The sequence below is a fragment of the Sus scrofa genome, chromosome 4 (assembly GCF_054392235.1).
Source record: "Sus scrofa isolate SSC_HxYL_T2T_F1_AM1 chromosome 4, Sscrofa_HxYL_maternal_Yorkshire_Landrace_v2.0, whole genome shotgun sequence".
In the NCBI taxonomy this organism is placed as follows: domain Eukaryota; kingdom Metazoa; phylum Chordata; class Mammalia; order Artiodactyla; family Suidae; genus Sus; species Sus scrofa.
This window is the reverse complement of record NC_139386.1, coordinates 55,782,406-55,803,097: the sequence shown is the minus strand read 5'-3', so window position 1 is coordinate 55,803,097 and position 20,692 is coordinate 55,782,406. Positions and strand designations below refer to the sequence as shown.

Below are 20,692 nucleotides of genomic sequence, written 5' to 3'. Positions count from 1 at the left end.
CACCGGGCAACGCCCCGCCCACAGAGCGGAATCCGGGGCCCTGAGATCATCCTTACGCGGAGATAAGCCCCACCCACCGACCTAGCCCCACCCACCGACCGGAGTACAACTCTCCAAGCTCAGCCCATACCCGGAGCGAAGCCCCGCCACCTGGTAAGCTTGGAGCGAAACCCCGCAGTAGGCGTGGTTCCGCCCACCAGCTGGTTCCCACCCCCCTTACGTAGTCCCGCCCACAGAGCCAACCCTGCCGCGGAGCATTCTCTCTTGAATGTCCCAAAGCCTCGCGGGTAGAGCGAGTTCCACCCGCCATGGGAAGTCCTGACCCATTAACATCACTTGCCTTGTGCTGAGCTGAGGACCTCTACTCGGCTGGAACCAAGCGTCGAATTCTCCGAGTGGGTAAATAGAAACCACCCAGGGTGTCTGAGTCTTCCGACCCACGGAGACTATAAGACCATAACCCTGGTAGTCTGTCCTTAGCGGTTTACTGCTAGCTGGTTCTGCCCACCCTCCCAGGAGGTGGCGCTGCGCACCTCTGGGTGGCGCCCAGGGCTTGATTGGGATCTAGAGCTACAATCTCCAAACGGAGAGTCTGTAAAGAGCAAAAAGTTGAAATACTTTTCTCACTGAAGTTTTCTTGCTTTAAAAAGATATGTGTGTATATATATATATATATTTGGTCTTTTAAGGCCGCACCCGCGGCATATGGAAGTTCCCATGCTAGGGGTCAAATCAGAGCTACAGCTCCAGCCTTAGGTGCATCTGCGATCTACTCTGCAGCTTGTGGCAACTGCGGGATCCTTAACCCAATGATCAAGGCCAGGGATGGAACCCCCATCCTCCTGGAGACTATGTCAGGTTCTTAGCCCCCTGAGCCACAACTGGAACTCCTGACATTTTTATATCACTTTTGTAACGTGCTTGAGTTTTGCTCATAGTATCAAAATAAGGCCAGAATACCACTCTCCTTTTGCAAGTGAGAATACTAAGGCTCAGCGTCTAAGCCATTTTCGGGTATCCACACAGCTAGTAACTGACAAAGCCAAACCAAAATCCATGTGGTCTAGCCCTCGGTTAAGTCCTCTTCCCGCCAAGTCAGTCGCCTGCTTGTAGACCGATGAGCCACTTTTACAGTAAATCATTTTATTTATATCAATCACAAAAAGTTAGGGAATACATTAAGGAATGAGGAATAATTACTTGTCAATGTATTTTTATTAAAATTTTGTATTTTTTCCTAAAGACTGATTTTTAAAAACACCTTAAAGTTCTGGTATAAAATGCCCCTAATGCATGGGGGCAGGACCAAAACAACACCAAAGCGACCGAAAAGCATTAGATTCTTTCACAAGGCTAGAGTTATCCACAAATACTGAAGCAAATAAAGCATGTATTATGATTCCGTGAATGTGAAGTTGTTGATATATATGCAGAAGACAAATAGTTGCAATGGAATGACATTATAGTGTCTATGAAAACTTATGGACCTAGCTTTAATCTTGAATAGTTGAGATAGAAATACACACTAGGAAATAACATGGTTGTACAGGCAAGAGCAGTGACATTATATGAGATATGAGTGAGGAGGCATGAATTTTTTTTTTTACTTCTGTCAACAACCAACAGTGTGTTGTGGAAATGTTACTTCATTTCTCTGGGCCTCCCTTTCCCATGTAGATGGCCATTCAGAGAACATTCATTATCTGCTCAGCATTCCTTTCTGGGGAACCACTCTTCTCCCATTAAATGGTCCTGGTTGAGCTAATAAAATTAGTCCTTTTCTGAAGGTTTTCCAACCTGAGCTAATGGAAAATACAGAGTGTTGGTTTTAGGGGAAAAAATCTGAAAAGGCCTTGTAGAAATAAAGCATGGCATAAGCAAGCTGTAAACCCAGAAATGGACTTGCTGTCCTTGTAGGAGTGGAGGTAGACCTGTATGAATAGAGAAGTCTGGGTGTGAAGATACTGTTGAAAATGAGGCTGGTAAGATGAGCTAATGAAGGGCCTTGATAACCAGGCAAGGTTTATTTTATTTTGATTTTTTTAATTTTTAATTTAATTTAATTTAATTTAATTTTTTTATTTTCCCACTGTACAGCAAGGGGGTCAGGTTATCCTTACATGTATACATTACAATTACATTTTTCCCCCCACCCTTTCTTCTGTTGCAACATGAGTATCTAGACAAAGTTCTCAATGCTATTCAGCAGGATCTCCTTGTAAATCTATTCTAAGTTGTGTCTGATAAGCCCAAGCTCCTGATCCCTCCCACTCCCTCCCCCTCCCATCAGGCAGCCACAAGTCTCTTCTCCAAGTCCATGATTTTCTTTTCTGAGGAGATGTTCATCTGTGCTGGATATTAGATTCCAGTTATAAGTGATATCATATGGTATTTGTCTTTGTCTTTCTGGCTCATTTCACTCAGGATGAGATTCTCTAGTTCCATCCATGTTGCTGCAAATGTCATTATGTCATTCCTTTTTATGGCTGAGTAGTATTCCATTGTGTATATATACCACATCTTCCGAATCCAATCCTCTGTCGATGGACATTTGGGTTGTTTCTATGTCCTGGCTATTGTGAATAGTGCTGCAATGAACATGCGGGTGCACGTGTCTCTTTTAGGTAGAGTTTTGTCCGGATAGATGCCCAAGAGTGGGATTGCAGGGTCATATGGAAGTTCTATGTATAGATTTCTAAGGTATCTCCAAACTGTCCTCCATAGTGGCTGTACCAGTTTACATTCCCACCAACAGTGCAGGAGGGTTCCCTTTTCTCCACAGCCCCTCCAGCACTTGTTATTTGTGGATTTTTATTAATGATGGCCATTCTGACTGGTGTGAGGTGGTATCTCATGGTAGTTTTGATTTGCATTTCTCTTATAATCAGCGATGTTGAGCATTTTTTCATGTGTTTGTTGGCCATCTGTATATCTTCTTTGGAGAACAGTCTATTCAGGTCTTTTGCCCATTTTTCCATTGATTGATTGGTTTTTTTTGCTGTTGGGTTGTATAAGTTGTTTATATATTCTAGAGATTAAGCCCTTGTCGGTTGCATCATTTGAAACTGTTTTCTCCCATTGTGTAAGTTGTCTTTTTGTTTTCTTTTGGGTTTCCTTTGCTGTGCAAAAGCTTTTCAGTTTGATGAGGTCCCATGGGTTTATTTTTGCTCTAATTTCTATTGCTTTGGGAGACTGACCTGAGAAAATATTCATGATGTTGATGTCAGAGAGCGTTTTGCCTATGTTTTCTTCTAGGAGTTTGATGGTGTCCTGTCGTATATTTAAGTCTTTCAGCCATTTGGAGTTTATTTTTGTGCATGGTGTGAGGGTGTGTTCTAGTTTCATTGCTTTGCATGTTGCTGTCCAGGTTTTCCAGCAATGCTTGCTGAATAGACTTTCTTTTTCCCATTTTATGTTCTTGCCTCCCTTGTCAAAGATTAATTGACCATAGGTGTCAGGGTTTATTTCCGGATTCTCTATTCTGTTCCATTGGTCTGTCTGTCTGTTTTGATACCAGTACCACACTGTTTTGATGACTGTGGCTTTGTAGTATTTCTTGAAGTCTGGGAGAGTTATGCCTCCTGCTTGGTTTTTGTTTCTCAGGATTGCTTTGGCGATTCTGGGTCTTTTGTGGTTCCATATAAATGTTTGGATTGTTTGTTCTAGTTCTGTGGAAAATGTCATGGGTAATCTGATAGGGATTGCATTGAATCTGTAGATTACTTTGGGTAGTATGGCCATTTTTACAATATTGATTTTCCCAATCCAGGAACATGGAATATCTTTCCATTTCTCTACATCCTCTTTGATTTCTTTGATTAAAGTTTTATAGTTCTCGGCATATAGGTCCTTTACCTCCTTGGTCAGGTGTATTCCGAGGTATTTGATTTTGTGAGGTGCAATTTTAAAAGGTATGGTATTTTTGTATTCCTTTTCTAATATTTCATTGCTGGTATACAGAAATGCAACTGACTTCTGAATGTTAATGTTATATCCTGCTACTTTGCTGAATTTATTAATCAGTTCAAGTAGTTTTGGGGTTGAGTCCTTAGGGTTTTCTAGGTATAGTATCATGTCATCTGCATACAGTGACAGTTTGATCTCTTCTCTTCCTATATGGATGCCTTTTATTTCTTTTGTTTGTCTAATTGCTGTGGCTAGGACTTCCAAAACTATGTTGAAGAGCAGTGGTGAGAGTGGGCTTCCCTGTCTTGTTCCAGATTTGAGTGAGAAGGCTTTCAGTTTTTCCCCATTGAGGATTATATTTGCTGTAGGTTTATCATAAATGGCTTTGACTATATTCAGGAATATTCCCTCTATACCCACTTTGGCGAGGGTCTTGATCATGAATGGATGTTGGACTTTGTCAAATGCTTTTTCTGCGTCTATTGAGATGATCATATGATTTTTTGACTTTTTTTTGGTTAATGTGGTGTATGATGCTGATTGATTTGCGTATGTTGAACCATCCTTGTGAACCTGGGATGAACCCAACCTGGTCATGGTGTATAATTTTTTTGGTATGTTGTTGGATTCAGTTGGCTAAGATTTTGTTGAGAATTTTTGCATCTATATTCATCAATGATATTGGGCGATAGTTTTCTTTTTTGGTGGTATCTCTGCCTGGTTTTGGAATGAGGGTGATGGTGGCCTCATAGAATGTCTTTGGGAGTAGTCCTTCTTCTTCAACCTTTTGAAAGAGTTTAAGGAGGATGGGCATCAATTCCTCTTTATATGTTTGATAAAATTCACCTGTGAAGCCATCTGGTCCTGGACTTTTATTTGTAGGGAGTGATTTTATGATCTCTTCAATTTCATTTCTAGTGATCAGTCTGTTCAGTTGGTCTGTTTCTACTTGATTCAGTTTTGGCAGGCTGTAAGATTCTAGAAAATTGTCCATTTCTTCCAGATTGTCAAACTTGTTGCCATATAGTTGTTCATAGTATTCTCTTATGGTTTTTTGTATTTCTGCTGTATCTGTTGTGATTTCTCCTTTTTCATTTATAATTTTGGTTATTTGGGTTCTTTCTCTCCTCTTTTTAGTGAGTCTGGCCAGGGGTTTGTCAATTTTGTTCACCTTTTCAAAGAACCAGCTCTTGGTTTTATTAATTTTCTCTATTGTTTTTTGAGTCTCTATTTTATTGATTTCTTCTTTGATCTTTATAATTTCCTTCCTTCTGCTGACTTTAGGACTTTTTTGTTCTTTTTCTAATTTGTTTAGGTGGAGGGTTAAGTTGTCAATTTGGGATCTTTCTTCTTTTTTGAGAAAGGGCTGTATTGCTATAAATTTTCCTCTGAGCACTGCTTTCGCAGCATCCCATAGATTTTGAAGGGTTGTGTCTTCATTATCATTTGTTTCAAGGTAGTTTTTAATTTCCTTCTTGATTTCCTCATTGACCCATTGGTTTTTGAGTAGCATGTTGTTTAGTCTCCATGTAGTAGGTTTTTTGTCATTTCTTTTCCCATGGTTGGTTTCTAATTTCATGGCATTGTGGTCAGAGAAGATACTTGAGATAATTCCTATGCTCCTAAATTTATTGAGATTCTCTTTGTGTCCCAATATGTGGTTGATTCTTGAGAATGTTCCATGAGCATTTGAGAAGAATGTGTATTCTGCTTTTTTTGGATGTAGTGTCCTGAAGATATCAATGAAGTCTAACTTTTCTATTGTTTCCTTTAGGATCTCTGTTGCTTTGTTGGTTTTCTGTCTAGAGGATCTGTCCATTGATGTGTGGGGGGTATTTATGTCTCCTACTATGATTGTATTCTCATCAATATCTCCCTTTATGTCTGTTAATATTTGTTGAATGTATCTGGGTGCTCCTATATTTGGGGCATATATGTTGACGATAGTAACATCCTCTCCTTGGATGGATCCCTTAATCATTAAGTAGTGTCCTTCTTTGTCTTTCTTTATGTCTTTTGTTTTAAAGTCTATTTTTTCTGATATGAGTGTTGTGACTCCTGCTTTTCTATCATGTCTATTGGCGTGAAATATTTTTCCCCACCCTTTCACTTTCAGTCTATATGTAGCTTTTGTCCTAAGGTGAGTTTCTTGTAGGCAGCATATTGAAGGTTTTGGCCTTTTTATCCACTCAGCCACTCTGTGTCTTTTGATTGGGGCATTCAGTCCATTGACTTTTAAGGTGATAATTGATAGATGATTATTTATTGCCATTTGATCCTCGTGTTCCAGTTGATTCTATGGTTCTCCATTCTTCCTTTTTTTTCTTTTTGGTTGGATGGTCTCCTGTTATTATCTGCTTGAGTGTATTTTTTTTTTCATTTTATGCAAATGCAATATTTGGTTTTGGCTTGTGGTTGCCCTGTTTTTTAAGTATGCTAACCCCTTCCCATAATTGTGTGTTTTAGCCTGATGGTCCTGTGAGTTCAAACACTTCATTACTATATTAAAATTAAGTAGAGAAACATACAAACAAACAAACTAAGAGGGTTATTTACTTCCTAACATCCCTTGCCCACATTTTATGGTTTTGATGACTCTTTTTTCTTTTTTTCTTTTTAATTTTATTTTGTTTGAGGCATGTTCATGATTAAATCTGTATGGTGGCTTATTTGAGTGACTACTCTCTGATTTCGGTTTCCTCAGTCCTAGTTCTTCCTCTTTTTTTTTTTTTTCTTTTCTTTTCTTTTTTCTTCCCTTTCCTTCCTTTCTTTTTGGTTTAGAGAATCCCTTTCAATATTTCCTTTAACCTGGGTTTTGTGTTGCTGTATTCTTTAAGTTTTTGTTTGTTGGAAAAATTTTTTATTTCCCCTTCTATTTTAAATGATATTCTTGCTGGATAGAGTATTCTAGGTTGCATATTTTTTCCTTTGAGCACTTTAAATATCTCTTGCCATTCCCTCCTGGCCTGTAGTGTTTCTGTAGAGAAATCAGCTGATATTCTTATGGGGGTTCCCTTGTAGGTAACAGGAACTCCAATTTTGAGTTTTTTTTTAATGTATAATGATTTTTATTTTTTTCCATTACAGCTGGTTTACAGTGTTCTGTGAATTTTCTACTGTACAGCATGGTGACCCAGTTACACATACATGTATACATTCTTGATTTTGAAATAGTTTCAAACTTACCAGAAAAATTACAAAAATAATACATTTTTGTTTTTCTCAACCATTTGACAGTAAGTTTCTGACAAATGGTACCCTCATTCCAAATACTTTAGTGTGTATTTCCTACAAACAAGGGTCTTCTCCCACATAACAATAAAGCTATCAAAAATCGAGACATAAACACTGATTTCTTTTGACTCACAGTCATCATTCAAACTCTATCAACTATCCTTATACTATATTTTATAGTAAAAGAATCCAATTCAGTATAAAGTGTTCATTTAGCTACCATGATTTCTTTTCCCCCTCAAGTTTATCTAGATATATTTGCTATTATAGCATTATGTAAGTTTAAGGAGTATAGCAAAATGACTTTACTTACATCGTGAAATGATTAACATAATAAATTTAATGAACATCCATCATTTCATATGGATATAAAATAAAAGGAAATGGAGTTTTTTTCATGATGAGAACTCAAGAATTACTCCCTTTGCCTGTAAGTCTGTTTTTGTTTTGTAGATAGGTTCATTTGTGCCATATTTTAGATTCCACATATAAGTGATATGACATAGTATTTGTCTTTCTCTTTCTGACTTACTTCACTTAGTATGAGAATCTCTAGTTGCATCCATGTTGCTGCAAATGTCATTTTGTTCTTTTTTATGGCTGAGTAGTATTCCATTGTATATATGTATCACATCTATACAAAGGGGGGGGGAGTGGGATGGATGGGGAGTTTGGGATTGGTAGATGCCAAGTATTACATTTAGAATGGATAGGCAGTGAGGTTTTACTTTACAGCACAGGGAACTGTGTCCAGTCTCTTGGGATAGACCATAATGGAAGAAAATAGGAGAAAAAGAATGTATATATATGGGTGGATCACTCTATAGCAGAAATTGATTCAACACTGTAAAGCAACTATACCCTAATAAAAAATACAAAAAAAGAATTACTCCATTAACAATTCTCATATATAATGTATAGCAGTGTTAATTATATTAATTAGGTTGTACATTACATCCCTAGTACTTACTTATTTTATAATTAGAACACTTCTATCTTCCTGTAGTGCTATTCCTTGGGAGTGATAGGTGTGTGACACATATGTTTTTAATTTAATTAAGCAAATTTTATCCAGAGTAATCTGGCCAAATGCCTAGACATCGTGAACCTGAACTAATTAGAGTCACAAAGGAGGGGTTGGGTGTGAAATGTTTGAAGGTAAAGAATAGTCAAATCCATATCACAAAGGCAATAAAAATATTCAGAGAGTTACATGAAGTCCTTTCACTTTTTTTTTTGTGATTCTGGGTTAAAATGCAAGTAGTGGTTAAGAATTACAGGAATTGGGAAATATTTGGCAGGTGAATGTTTAAAACTCAGAAGCTTGGTAACTTCAAGGAAGACAGTGAGCTATTAAATTACCATTTGACACTCCAAATTCCAATATGAAAGGATGCTTTGTTATCAAGTTTAGTTGACAATGTAAATACTCAAGTTGTCTATAGCTCAACAGCGATTTCATTTTTCAGTTGAAATTGTTTTACTCGGATTCTACACAGACTAAAGTGGACAGATTTTGACTCCTTTTTTTCTGTTGTTTTATAACATCTCTGTTGTACAGAAACCCTAGTAAGAATTAGGTGAGCATCTATATTACGACAAATATGACAGAAAATACCGAGGACTATAAGGTATTTCACAAACATTTATTTCCTTTTGATTAGAAAAATGAAGAGTCCTTGTAGAAGTTTGAAAAATTTAGAAAAGTATAAAGAAGAAAATGAACAACCAGGAATTATTGCATTCTGATTTAACTCAACCACTTGTCTTTCTCTCATTTGGATTACTCGTAACAGCTTCCCTTGCTCAACCCAGCAGCCAGAGGAATCCTGCTAGGATGGTAATCAGATCATATCATTCCTCAGCTCAAAACCTCCAGTGTTCCCCACATCACTCAGAGTAAGAGCCAAAGTACTTACGATGCCCTGCAAAGAAAGCCCTGTGTGGCCCCCTCGCCCTTTCTTACTTTTCTTACACTGCTTTCTTACTTTTCTGTGATAATGCAGGATATGCTCTTACTTCTCAACCCTTTTGTCTGGAGCCCTCTCCCCCTAAAATATCTGCAAAGCTCCTCCTTTACCTTTTTCAAGTCTTCTCTCAAATGTCATTTTTTTTTTTTTTCAGTGAGGGCTTCCACCACTTCCACTGTCCTCCTACATCCCTGCCCCCCTTTCCACACCATCCCATTATCACCATAGAGCATCCCATATATTTATTTACTTTGCTTATTACTGTCTCCTGCTACAAGAATGTAAGTTCCATAAAGGCAGAGCATTTATCTGGTTTTGTTTGCTCCTATATTAATTCTCTAATGTATAACAAACCGCCCCAATATTTAGTCACTCAAAATAACAGTGGTTTATTTTCTCATGATTTTAGTGACTATGGAACTTGTGAGGGGCTTGGTTTGATGGTTCTGGCTCAGGGTCCTTCATGAGATTCAGTTAGATGTTGGCTGAGACTTTAGTTATCTAAAGACTTGACTGAGGCTGGGGGTTTCCTTGCAGAGCAACTCAGCTAACTCACGTGGCTGTGGGTTAGTTCTGGCTATTGCTAGGATGCCCCAGATCCTCCCCAGGAGAATCTCTCTGCAGAGCTATTTGAGTGTCCTCAGCTGTGGAAGCTGGATACCCCAAGACTGAGTAATCCAAGAGAGCAAGGGAGAAACTGCAGTGTCTTTTATTCCCTAGACTCAGAAGTTATACTCTATTGCTTCCCCTATATTTTTGAAATCATATATACCGACCCCAATCAGTGATGAAGGAGGCTACAAAAGGTGTTATATACCTGGAGGTAAGGCTCATTGAAGACTAGTGCAGCTGCTATATTCCCCATGCATAAAACAGCGCCTGGTACGTAAGGGGAACCCAAACATTATTTTTGAACAATGAATAAATTCTACCACTTAGATTTTTAAAAATATATTATTTTGAAGCCTTTTATCTAAGAAGATATTTTGTTGTTTATTAAAAATTGGAATTTTTCTTTAGATAAAAATTTATAATCTATAAATGTAAGCATATACTTACTAAGTGTATTTTAAAATATATTTAGGCATTCCCTCTGTGGCACAGTAGGTTAAGAATCTGACTGCAGCCGCTCAGTCACAGAGGCGTGGATTTAATCCCTGGCCCTGCACAGAGGGTTAAAGGATTTTGTGTTACCACAGCCACTACCTTTTAAGATCTTTACACACACACACACACACACACACACACACACACACACACACACACACACAGTGTCTGGTTCTGTGTCTCTGGAGAAACCTGCTAACACAGCTGAGTATAGAGATTAGAACCCAAGGAGCACCAGAGAGGATGGGTGGATAACAAATGGAAGCTCTACGTATGTTTAGGGAGAAACTTTCCTCCCCAAAAGAGAAAATTCTAGCATCACGTTAGTATGTCGATGACAATAATTAAGAGGGAGTGAAGTTGGTTACTTACGTTAGAAAGGGTGTAATAGTGTGAGTTCGGTGGATGGGCAAGGCTAGTGCCCCAGACCCTCAATGAGGGATGGTGAGATCCATGCTGGGGAACTTTTTGGAATGAGGGTGTTTCAAGCCTTGCTTGGAATAATGGAGTTATGAGTATTGTTCTTGATAGACTACACTGCCCTTTCCTAGAGGACAGAAGAGGAGAAATAAACATTAGCAGAGTTGATGACAGACTGTCTGTTAGCACCCTGATTTCTCTTTGTCATTAGATTTCAGAGTTGACAGAAATATAATGACAGAGTGACATTGACTTACTCATGCCAAGCCAAGGGACAATGAGCTAAATTCCTTGGCAGGTGAATTATTTTGGCTTGACTTATCTGGACTTTTCAACACTTTTCTGATATTTATACAACTTCATTTCCTTTTAAGTAATCTTACCTCTCTCCTTTTCTCTTTCATGCTTTCTTTACTTTTATAATATGCTCAGAGAAGACATGAAACACTATTAAACAGGGTATGGATATATTTCTATAAGAAAATAGAGTGAGACTAAACAGAAGAACAAAAATGTAGGACATGGGGTTTTAGCAATGTACTCCTGTCTTAAGATGCAGGAGAAAATGTTTTGCTCTAGTTTCTGAAAGTTCTGATCTGAAAAGTGACTTACGGGTGATTTATAGTCTCTGTTCCAAGAATTCTTATCCAAGCATGAAACCCTGGTCCCTTGAGTAAGATCTTTAGCCCCTTTGGGCCTCAGTGTAATCTCTTGGCGAGATTGTCTTATGCAATTCTGACCTCAATATAACCTTAGAAATGGCAAATTAAAAAAATAGAAACTGTATCTAGTTATCAGCTCCATAAAATCAACACTCCTAACAAGATATCAAATGATAAGACAGTCCTGTGGTTAATCAGTCCCAGCTGCACAAATCACAGGACTTGACGCATGAAGGAAATAGGCACAAAGAGCACCTTGGACTTGGGACTCGGCAGATTGGGCCTGTGTCCTTGACTGTGCGGGTTGCCTCTGTAGGTAACTGAGGAATGAGGAACCTTGCTCATGTCAGTTTCCTGCTGGATAAAAATCAGATGAAAATAGCCACTTCAATTCACATTTAGAATTTCTAAAAAGAATCACTGGAGAGACCCCGACATCAAATGCTATCACTTATATGTGGAATCTAAAAAAAGAACACAATGAAACTTCTTTGCAGAACAGATACTGACTCAAGGACTTTGAAAAACTTATGGTTTCCAAATGAGACAGGTTGGGGGGTGGGGGGATGCACTAGGGGTTGGGATGGAAATGCTATAAAATTGGGTTGTGATAATCATTGTACAACTATAAACATAATAAAATTCATTGAGTAATTAAAAAATAAAAAGAATCACTGGAAAAATTGTACATCTCAGAAGAGTCTGTGTATGCCTCCTAACAAAAGAATATTAATTCATACCTTGATATTTCCTTAATGATCTACTATACTTTTTTTTTTTTTTTTTTTTTTTTTTGCTTTTTAGGGCTGCACTCACAGCATACAGAGGTTCCCAGGCTAGGGGTAAAATCGGAGTTGTAGATGCTAGCCTACTCAACAGCAATGCAGAATCCAAGCCACGTCTGTGACCTACACCACAGCTTACAGCAACACTGGATCCTTAACCCACTGAGTAAGGCCAGGGATAGAACCTGCATCCTCATGGATGCTAGTCAGATTCATTAACTGCTGAGTCATGACAGGAAGTCCATTAATTAAATATCTTTATGGCTAAAGTTGTAACTTACAAGTTATAGTGCCTGATTCATTGAGGAGAAGTGACTTAAGCATGCTTTTCTGCAAAGGAAGCTTGTATTGGATCTAATGGTTCACGAATAAAGTGGAGAGTTCCCTTGTGGTGCAGTGGGTTAAGGATCCCAAATTGTTACTGCACTGGCTCGGGTCATTGCTGTGGCATGGGTTTGAGCCATGGTCTGGGAACTTCTACATGCCATGGGCATGGCCAAAAAAAAAAAAAAAAACCCTGAACTGGAGATGGTCATATCTTTGATCAGGATTCCTGGGTTCGCTGGTCAGTGTTAATCTTGCTTTACTTGTTTACACTTGATGGTTGTGATCCCAGAGACAGAGTCTCCTTGTCAAGGAGAAAGTCCACACAAAGTTAAAAAAAAGTTACTTAGCAAGTAAATACGTTGATTGATTTGAGGGAGTAGAAGTTTTTGTGCCCCCAAGGTTTCTTTTGTTGTTGTTGTTGTTGTTTTCCCTTTTTTACAGCTGCACCTGTGGCATATGAAAATTCCAGGGCTAAGAATCAAATTGGAACTGCAGCTGTAGGTCTACACCATAACCACAACAACACTGGATCCCAGCCACATTTTGACCACAGCTTGTGACAATGCCAGATCCTTAACCCACTGAACAAGACCAGGGAACCCAAGTCCTCACAGAGACAACGCTGTGTCCTTAACCCACTGAGTCACAGTAGCAACTCCCCACCCAGATTTTTTTTAAAAAACTAAAACACACAGAAAATTGTAAGAATGGCATTATGAGCACCCAAACATCCCTCACTCACTTGAGGATCAGTTGCAGACATCAGGGTACTTTGGCATTATGGCTTTAGCATTCCTCTCCTAAAGTATTCCCAGTACCACCATTACACCCATGAAAATTAACATCATGTCAATAATATCACATAGTGTCCACACTTAGATTTCTCCAGTTGTTCTCAAGGCATCTATAACGCCCACCCCCAACTGTCACCACCCACACCCTCACGCCTCCAATCTGGGATCTAATTGAGGGTCACATGTTATGTTTAGTTGTTACGTATCTTTTATCCCTTAATCCACATTGTGTGAATATTCTATCCACCAATAAGCAAAACTTTCACTCAGGAGTAGTGCCCATTACCACTCCTTGCCTGAACCATATAGTACATTGATCTTGCAAAAATTGTTGTTTTAAATCTCTTATTTCATTGGTATTTAGTAGCTGAGGTTCTCTCATAAAGATGCTCACTGTCTCTCATTCTGTCTCACTATGAACTCGTGGATATTTGAGGGAAGGTTTTAATGGATTATTATCATTATTCTTTCTGATGGCCAAATTGTCTGAAATTCGGCAGTGGAACCTCCTACAAGTTGACCTCTGGTGTTTGTGCTTGTGTGTGTGTTAACATAACCTCATTAGTTTTTTTGTGGGTTTGTTTGTTTATTTTTTATTTTTTGGTTTTTAGGGCTGTACCTGTGGCATAGGGAAGTTCCCAGGCCAGGGGTCAAATCGGAGCTACAGCTGCCAGCCTACACCCCAGCCACAGCAACTCCGAATCTGAGCCACATCTGTGACCTACACCACAGCTCATGGCAATGCCGGATCCTTAACCCACTGAGCAAGGCCAGGGATCGAACCTGTACCCTCACGGATCCTAGGTGAATTCATTAAACACTGCGGCACCAAAGGAAACTCCGGTTTATTTTTTAATTTATTTTTGCATGGTAGTTTCAGGTTTATAGCAAAATTGAGGGGTATGTGCAGAGAGTTCCCATGGACCCTTTACTCCTACACATGCAGAGCCTCAACCATTATCAGCAGTCTCCCACCAGAGGGTACCTTTGCTACAAATGATGAATTTTCATTGACACATCATAATCACCCATGTTCATAGTTTCATTCTTGGTGTTTTGCATTTTATGGATTTGGACAAATGTGTAATAACATGTATTCATTATAAAAATATCATACAGAATAGTTTTTACTGTCCTGAAAATCCTCTGTGCTCTGCCTATTTATCTCAGCACCCCCTTGGCAACCACTGCTTTTTACGGTCTCCATAATTGTGTCATTCTCAGAATGTCATATAGTTGGAATCATACAGTGTGTGGCCATTTCACATTTGGCCTATTTCACTTAGCAATATGCAGTTCTTGCCTCCATGTCTTTTCATGATGATAGCTCATTTTTTTTTTTTTACTACTAAGTAATGTTCTGTACCATAATTATTCATTCACCTACTGAAGGACATCTTGGTTGCTCCCAAATTTTGGCAATTATAAATCAAGCTGCTACAAATATCCATGTGCAGTTTGCTGTGTAAACATAAGTTTTAAACTCATTTGGGTAAATACCAAATAGTGTGACAGCTGGATTGTATGGTGAGTATATGCTTAATTTTGTAAGATGTTGCCAAACTGTTTCCCATAGTGGCTCTACCATTTGCATCCCCACCAGCAATGAATGATCCATATTATTTCCAGCATTGATGTATCAGTGTTCTGGATTTTCACCAGTTCTAATAGGTGATCTCTCATTTTAGTCTGCATTTCCCTGGTGACATATGATGTGGTACTTTTTTTATATGCTTAGTTGCCATCTTTGGTGAAGTCCACGTTAAGCTCTTTGGCACATTATAAAAATCAAGTTGTTTTTCTTATTGTTAAGTTTTAAGGGTATTTTGTAATCTTGAATAACAGTCCTTTGTTTTATGTGTCTTTTCTAAGTATTTTCTCCTAGTCTATGGCTTATTGTCACATTCTCTTGATTTACTAGTTTTTTAAAAAAAATTTTTTTGTTATAGTTGATTTACAATGTTTGTTGATTCATTAGCTTTTGAACCCTTCCTCCCTTTCTTCCTTCTTTCCTTCCTTCCTTCCTTCCTTCCTTCCTTCCTTCCTTCCTTCCTCCCTCCCTCCCTCCCTCCCTTCCTTCCTTCCCTCCTTATTCTTAAAGAGAAACAAACAGTTACAAATATAAAAGTAGGTATGGGACTTTATAAGAAGTCCATAAGTAAGGAGCCATAAAGTTTGTTTTCTCACCTTCATTGGCATTGGGGTGTTATTGCTTTTAGCATCTTTCCGTGAAGAGAATATTCAAATCCAGCACTGCAGTGTCCATCTTAGCTTCTGCCATTTCTTATTTGTATAAACCAGAATGAAAACCATTGACTCCAGAGGTTATTAACATATTTTTTCATTGTTCTTTCTTAAAAAAACACACACACACACACAAAAAAAATGGGAATTATCACTATGGCTCAATGGCTTAAGAATCCAACTGCAGGGAGTTCCTGTCATGCCTCAAGGGTAATGCACCTGACTAGGATCCATGAGGATGTGGGTTCAATCCCTGGCCTCACTCAATGGGTTAATGATCAGGTGTTGCCATGGGCTGTGGTGCAGGTTGCAGATGCAGCTCAGCTCCTATGTTGTTGTGGCGTAGGCTGGTGGCTATAGCTCCTATTCCACCCCTAGCCTGGGAACTTCCATATGCTGCAAGTGCAGCCCTAAAAAGACAAAAAACAAAAAACAAACAAACAAAAAAAAAAACCAAAAGAATACAAAAAAAAGGAAAGAAAAAAGAATCCAACTGCAGCAGCTCGGGTGCTTGAGGAGGCACAGGCTCGATCCCCAGCCCAGCACAGGCACAGTGGGTTAAAGGATTCTTCGTAGGTTGCAGCTACAAGCTCAGATTCAGTCCATGGCTTGGGAACTTTCATATGCCTGTGGGTGTAGCCATAAAAAAATATCGACATAAAAATGGTTTCAGAACCACAATACCAATATTATTACCCAATCAACTCTTAGCAGTAAAAAGATTGTCTTACATTTCTTAGTATGCAATGTTCTCCATTAAGGGTATTCTACTAATAGAGCAGCCAGAGTACTCTATTCAAAACTTATTTTTTTTTCTGTGTGGTTATAATAGCACCTTAATATACAGTTAAGTTCATCTGTTTCTGTCTAAAATCAATTTTAGGGTTTGTTTTTTTAATCTTCTTTAATTTTTTGAAAACATAAAACATTTATGATTAGAAAGTTAAAAAGATAACTGAGAAATCTCACTCTCATCCTTATCCTTCCACAACCTCCCCCATTCTCTATAAGGAACCATTTTTGTTAATTTGTGGTTTATCCTCCAGAAGTTTTTGGAGAAAATCTGCAAATACTTATACAAGTTCTTATTTCCCTTTAAACAAAATGTAGTATACTATATATTTTGCCCCTTTGCTTTCCTCCCCCTTTTTTCCCATTGTGTGGATGCTCTACAGATTATCTAACTGGTTCCTATAAATGGTCACATTGCTCTTTTGAAAAAATGGGTAGACTGCATAATAAACTCAAACCAGAGGAAACTGTGTACCCAAGCAGTAAAAGTAACAATTTGGGAAGGATTTGAAGCCTGCTGATTGGATCTTCTTTAACAATTCTGATCCATTTATTCAATGACTATTCTTGAGCATTAGGAACTGATCTTTACTTAGAGCATCATTCACCTTGATATGCTAAATCATCTCAGTTACTGAAAATGGGTACACCAAGCTCCTTACAGAGAGATTCCTTGGGTTAATAAAATATTAGGCAGGTGATCTGAGACAAGCTCACCATGAAAAAGTGGTTCATGGGATTTTGAACTTTCACAGTCACTGTCACTGCATTTATACAGTGCATAAATATATCCCCAACCATATCTACAGACTTAGTGGAGAATTAGGACACTTGGCTAAGTAATCCAAACTTAACTTTTCAAGGTAATATTCTTAAATAAATGCAAGATATATGTTAAATACATATAAAGTATATATGTATACAGTACAGTTACACATATCTTATACATATATATATCTTATATGTTTATATATATTTTCTATACACACATATATATTGATAGATGATATATATACACACACATATACATGATATATACACATGCACACATACTTATTGTACTCTGGTGAAAGTGAATATAGATCAGAACTTTTTTTTTTTTTGGTTTTTAGGCATATGGAGGTTCCCAGGCCACAGCAACATGGGATCTGAGCCACGTCTGTGGCCTACACCACAGCTCATGGTAACACCAGATCCTTAACCCACTGAGCTAGGCCAGGGATAGAACTCATATCCTCATGGATACTAGTCAGGTGTGTTACCTCTGAGCCACAACGGGAGCTCCCTTAAACACCTTTTTTTTTTTTGCTTTTTAGGGCCGCACCTGCGGCATATGAAGGTTCCCAGGCTAGGGGTCTAATCGGAGCTTCAGCTGCTGGCCTCCACCCCAGTAACGCCAGATCCGAGATGTATCTGCGACCTACACCACAGCTCACAGCAATGCCAGATTCTTAATCCCCTGAGCGAGGCCAGGGATCCAACCCGTAACCTCATGGTTGCTAGTTGGCTTCATTAACCACTGAGCCACAGGGAACTCCTCCTTTAAACTATTTTTAGGTTTTTTGAAGTACAGTTGATTTACAATGTTGTGTTAATTTCTGCTGCAGAACAGATGATTCAGCCATACATATATGCACATCTTTTCCCACATATGTTATCACAGGACATTGAGTAGGTTTCCCTCTGCTATACAGCAGGTCCTCTTTCATCCATCCATTCCATATACAAAAGTGTGCATGTGCCAATCCCAAGCCCACAATCAATCTTCCCCTCTCCCGCTTTGGTTACCATAAGTTTTCCAAGTCTGTGAGTCTGTTTCTGCTTTGTAAATAAGTTCATTTTATCATTTAAAAAAATCCACATACAGGTGATATCATATGATATTTGATCAGAACTTATTCTTAAAAGTATGGTTCCTATTATATTCTTGGCATAAAGGAACCCTGTTGTGCACAGAATGTGGAATATGGAAGCCTGGGCCTTCCCCTAGATGCAAGAGAAGCATAGAGTTTATTGTACTTAATTCTGTATGAAAACTTTTTCTTCTGTTGTGTTCTAACCTCATGAAGAACTACATAAGCAGGAGCTATAGGCTTACTATAGGGAATCTAGGTCAGGTCTAAAGAATAGTTCAAATTGATCCTTTCTTAGTGGTTCCTAAACAATGCAGTAGTCACCAAAAGAAGGACCTCCTGGGACTTGCAATTACTACATTATGCAGAAGCCCTGTGGATGGCAAGAGAAAAGGAAAGATATTTAAACAGCTACTCTTAAGTCTTCTATGGAAGGCTCATGCCCCTTAAGAAGCTCTTTGCATTAGTTTGTCCATAAATAATACAGCACAGTTCAATGTAAAATTTCATAGGAACCTAACTCAAACCCTTACACAGCTGGAACAATAATTATTACCCTGGTGGGTCACCCAGTTTGCTTCATTTTTCACTGGGAACCCAGAACACCCACCACACCAGAACAAGAATTTAAGGCTCTACAGTCAGTTCAGGCTTATTTCTAAGGCAGCAAGACTATGAGGCATCCAGGAAAAGACAGCTTGAACACCTTCTTCCTTGCAGGGTCAAGAAGGCAACAGAATTTCAGGACCTACTGTCAGTAAGGAGGCTTGGTATCCTCAGTCCCCAAGCCCAGGTCTGCAGAGGGTGAAGAGGTGGGGGCAGAGGCAGCAAGAATGGGCGGGTGGAGATCCCTTCCTATTTAAGTAGGACTCCTATTAGCTGCCTCATTTCCTTTTCTCCTAACTATGGGTCTCTTATAGTATCTTCCTCAAAAAAATGTGTGTTAATGTCTTAGCTAAGACTCTGGGCAGTGATAAATCCTTAATAAATAGCAGCTACTTTTTTTTTTTTTTTTTTTTGCTTTTTAGGGCCGCACTAGTGGCATATGGAGGTTCCCAGGCTAGGGGTCCAGTCGGAGCTACAGCTACTGGCCTACGCCACAGCCACGCAGGATCCCAGCAGCGTCTGCTACCTACACCACAGTTCACATCAATGCGGGATCCTTAACCCACTGAGCGAGGCCGGGGATCAAACCCGCAACCTCATGGTTACTAGTTGGATTTGTTTGCACTGCACCACAAGGGAAACTCCACAGCTAAATTATTTTTGTGGCTATTACCACTGTCATTATTGCACTGTATTGGTAATCACCACTACCATCACAACCTCCTCACGTCACCACTGAATGCCCACCTCCCAGCCTGGCGGCTCCGGGCTGGGCCTGGGTGACTCATTCATTCCCAGGGCAGCCCTCCAGGCAACACTTTCTGTGATGGTCACTTCTCAGAAGGCAGGAAATCCCCTCTGGAAACCCTTCTCTCTTTCTTTCCATCTTCCCTAACTCCATCCTCACGTCCATGTCTCCTTCTCAAGCCCCATCTCTCTTTCCTGAGTTCAAACTAATTGTAACATGGTTCGCACTGTGGACTCAGGCCAGCTCCTCCCGCTCCTCCTCGCCCTCCCACGCGGGGAGCCTCCCGTGCCCGCCACTGCCCCCTGGCGGCAGAGGCCGACAGCGCCTTGGCCCCCGGGTTCAAGGGCTCCCACTTCGGCCGGGCTGAGGCCCGCGATCTCCGCCCCTGCCTGGGCCACGGCCTGCCCCCTCTCCCCAGAGTCGGCTCGCGCGCCCGCCCCGCTCCCTCCCTCCTCTAGCTTCTCCGCCACTTCTTCCTTTGCCTTCCACCCCGAAGAACCATGTCGAGGTTCAGCTGGGGATACGGCGAGCACAACGGTGAGCGCCTTTCGCGGATCAGAGCGGGTGGGAGGGCTCTGCTCAGGGGGCAGCCGAGGGGACCGACTGCTGTCCGGGATCCCGCGAACCTCACTCTGCCCATCCGCACTTGCGGGAAACTTTTCTGTTTCTCTTGAGAACCGGCAGCGCGCTCGGAGCCAAACGCAGCAAGCGGAGGGAAGGGAGGCTTGCCCTACACCTACTAGAAAAGCGCCTCCCCCCACCCCCTGCTCCCCAGGCTATTGGTATTGTGGGTGAGTTGGTATGTCTTGGCCCTGCCAAGACCCCCGAATCTTCATAGATGTGCACTCACTTTTCATTTGAAAAGTAGAAAACTTTCCCAATCAAAAGCACGGGATTAGAAATCTAATGACATAATTTCTATGAATTAAGGGCAAGTTTATTTTCAGTCTTTTAAACTCATTAGGGGAAACATCATGGAACATATTTGAAAATATACTTAAAACTTAATGAATTGCAACACTGAAAATTTAAGCTGCCTTCTTGGCAATCAAAATACTGCAAATTTCTTAATAGCTGTTCCTATAAAATATTCCCATGGCAACTTGTAATTGCTTGACTGGTACTGCTGGTTTTAGGAAGATCTTAGATTTTTTTCAGGGAAATGAAGTTATAGTTTTCATTCTCATCTCTACCCTTTCTTCTTCCACACTTGCAGAGACTGGGGATCAGAAAGGATTATTGAA

At 39.8% G+C, this 20,692-nt stretch overlaps 1 protein-coding gene across 5 annotated transcripts in view; it reads left to right on the top strand.

Moving 5' to 3' along the window:
- Positions 1-93: 93 nt before the first annotated feature.
- Positions 94-20,692, top strand: part of CA13 (carbonic anhydrase 13) — a 61,114-nt gene continuing 40,515 nt past the window's right edge. For 2 of the 5 annotated variants that reach the window (XM_013996642.3, XM_001924462.7), the window contains exon 1: positions 19,917-19,985. Coding sequence is in view for 1 of the 5 variants with exons in the window: in XM_001924462.7 (XP_001924497.3) it covers positions 19,949-19,985 (37 nt within the window). In the remaining 4 variants the exon portion in view is untranslated. Of the gene's footprint in view, positions 154-214; positions 400-19,916; positions 19,986-20,692 lie in introns of those variants that run through there. The other 3 variants (XM_013996643.3, XM_085021164.1, XM_085021165.1) reach the window with 3 other exon arrangements.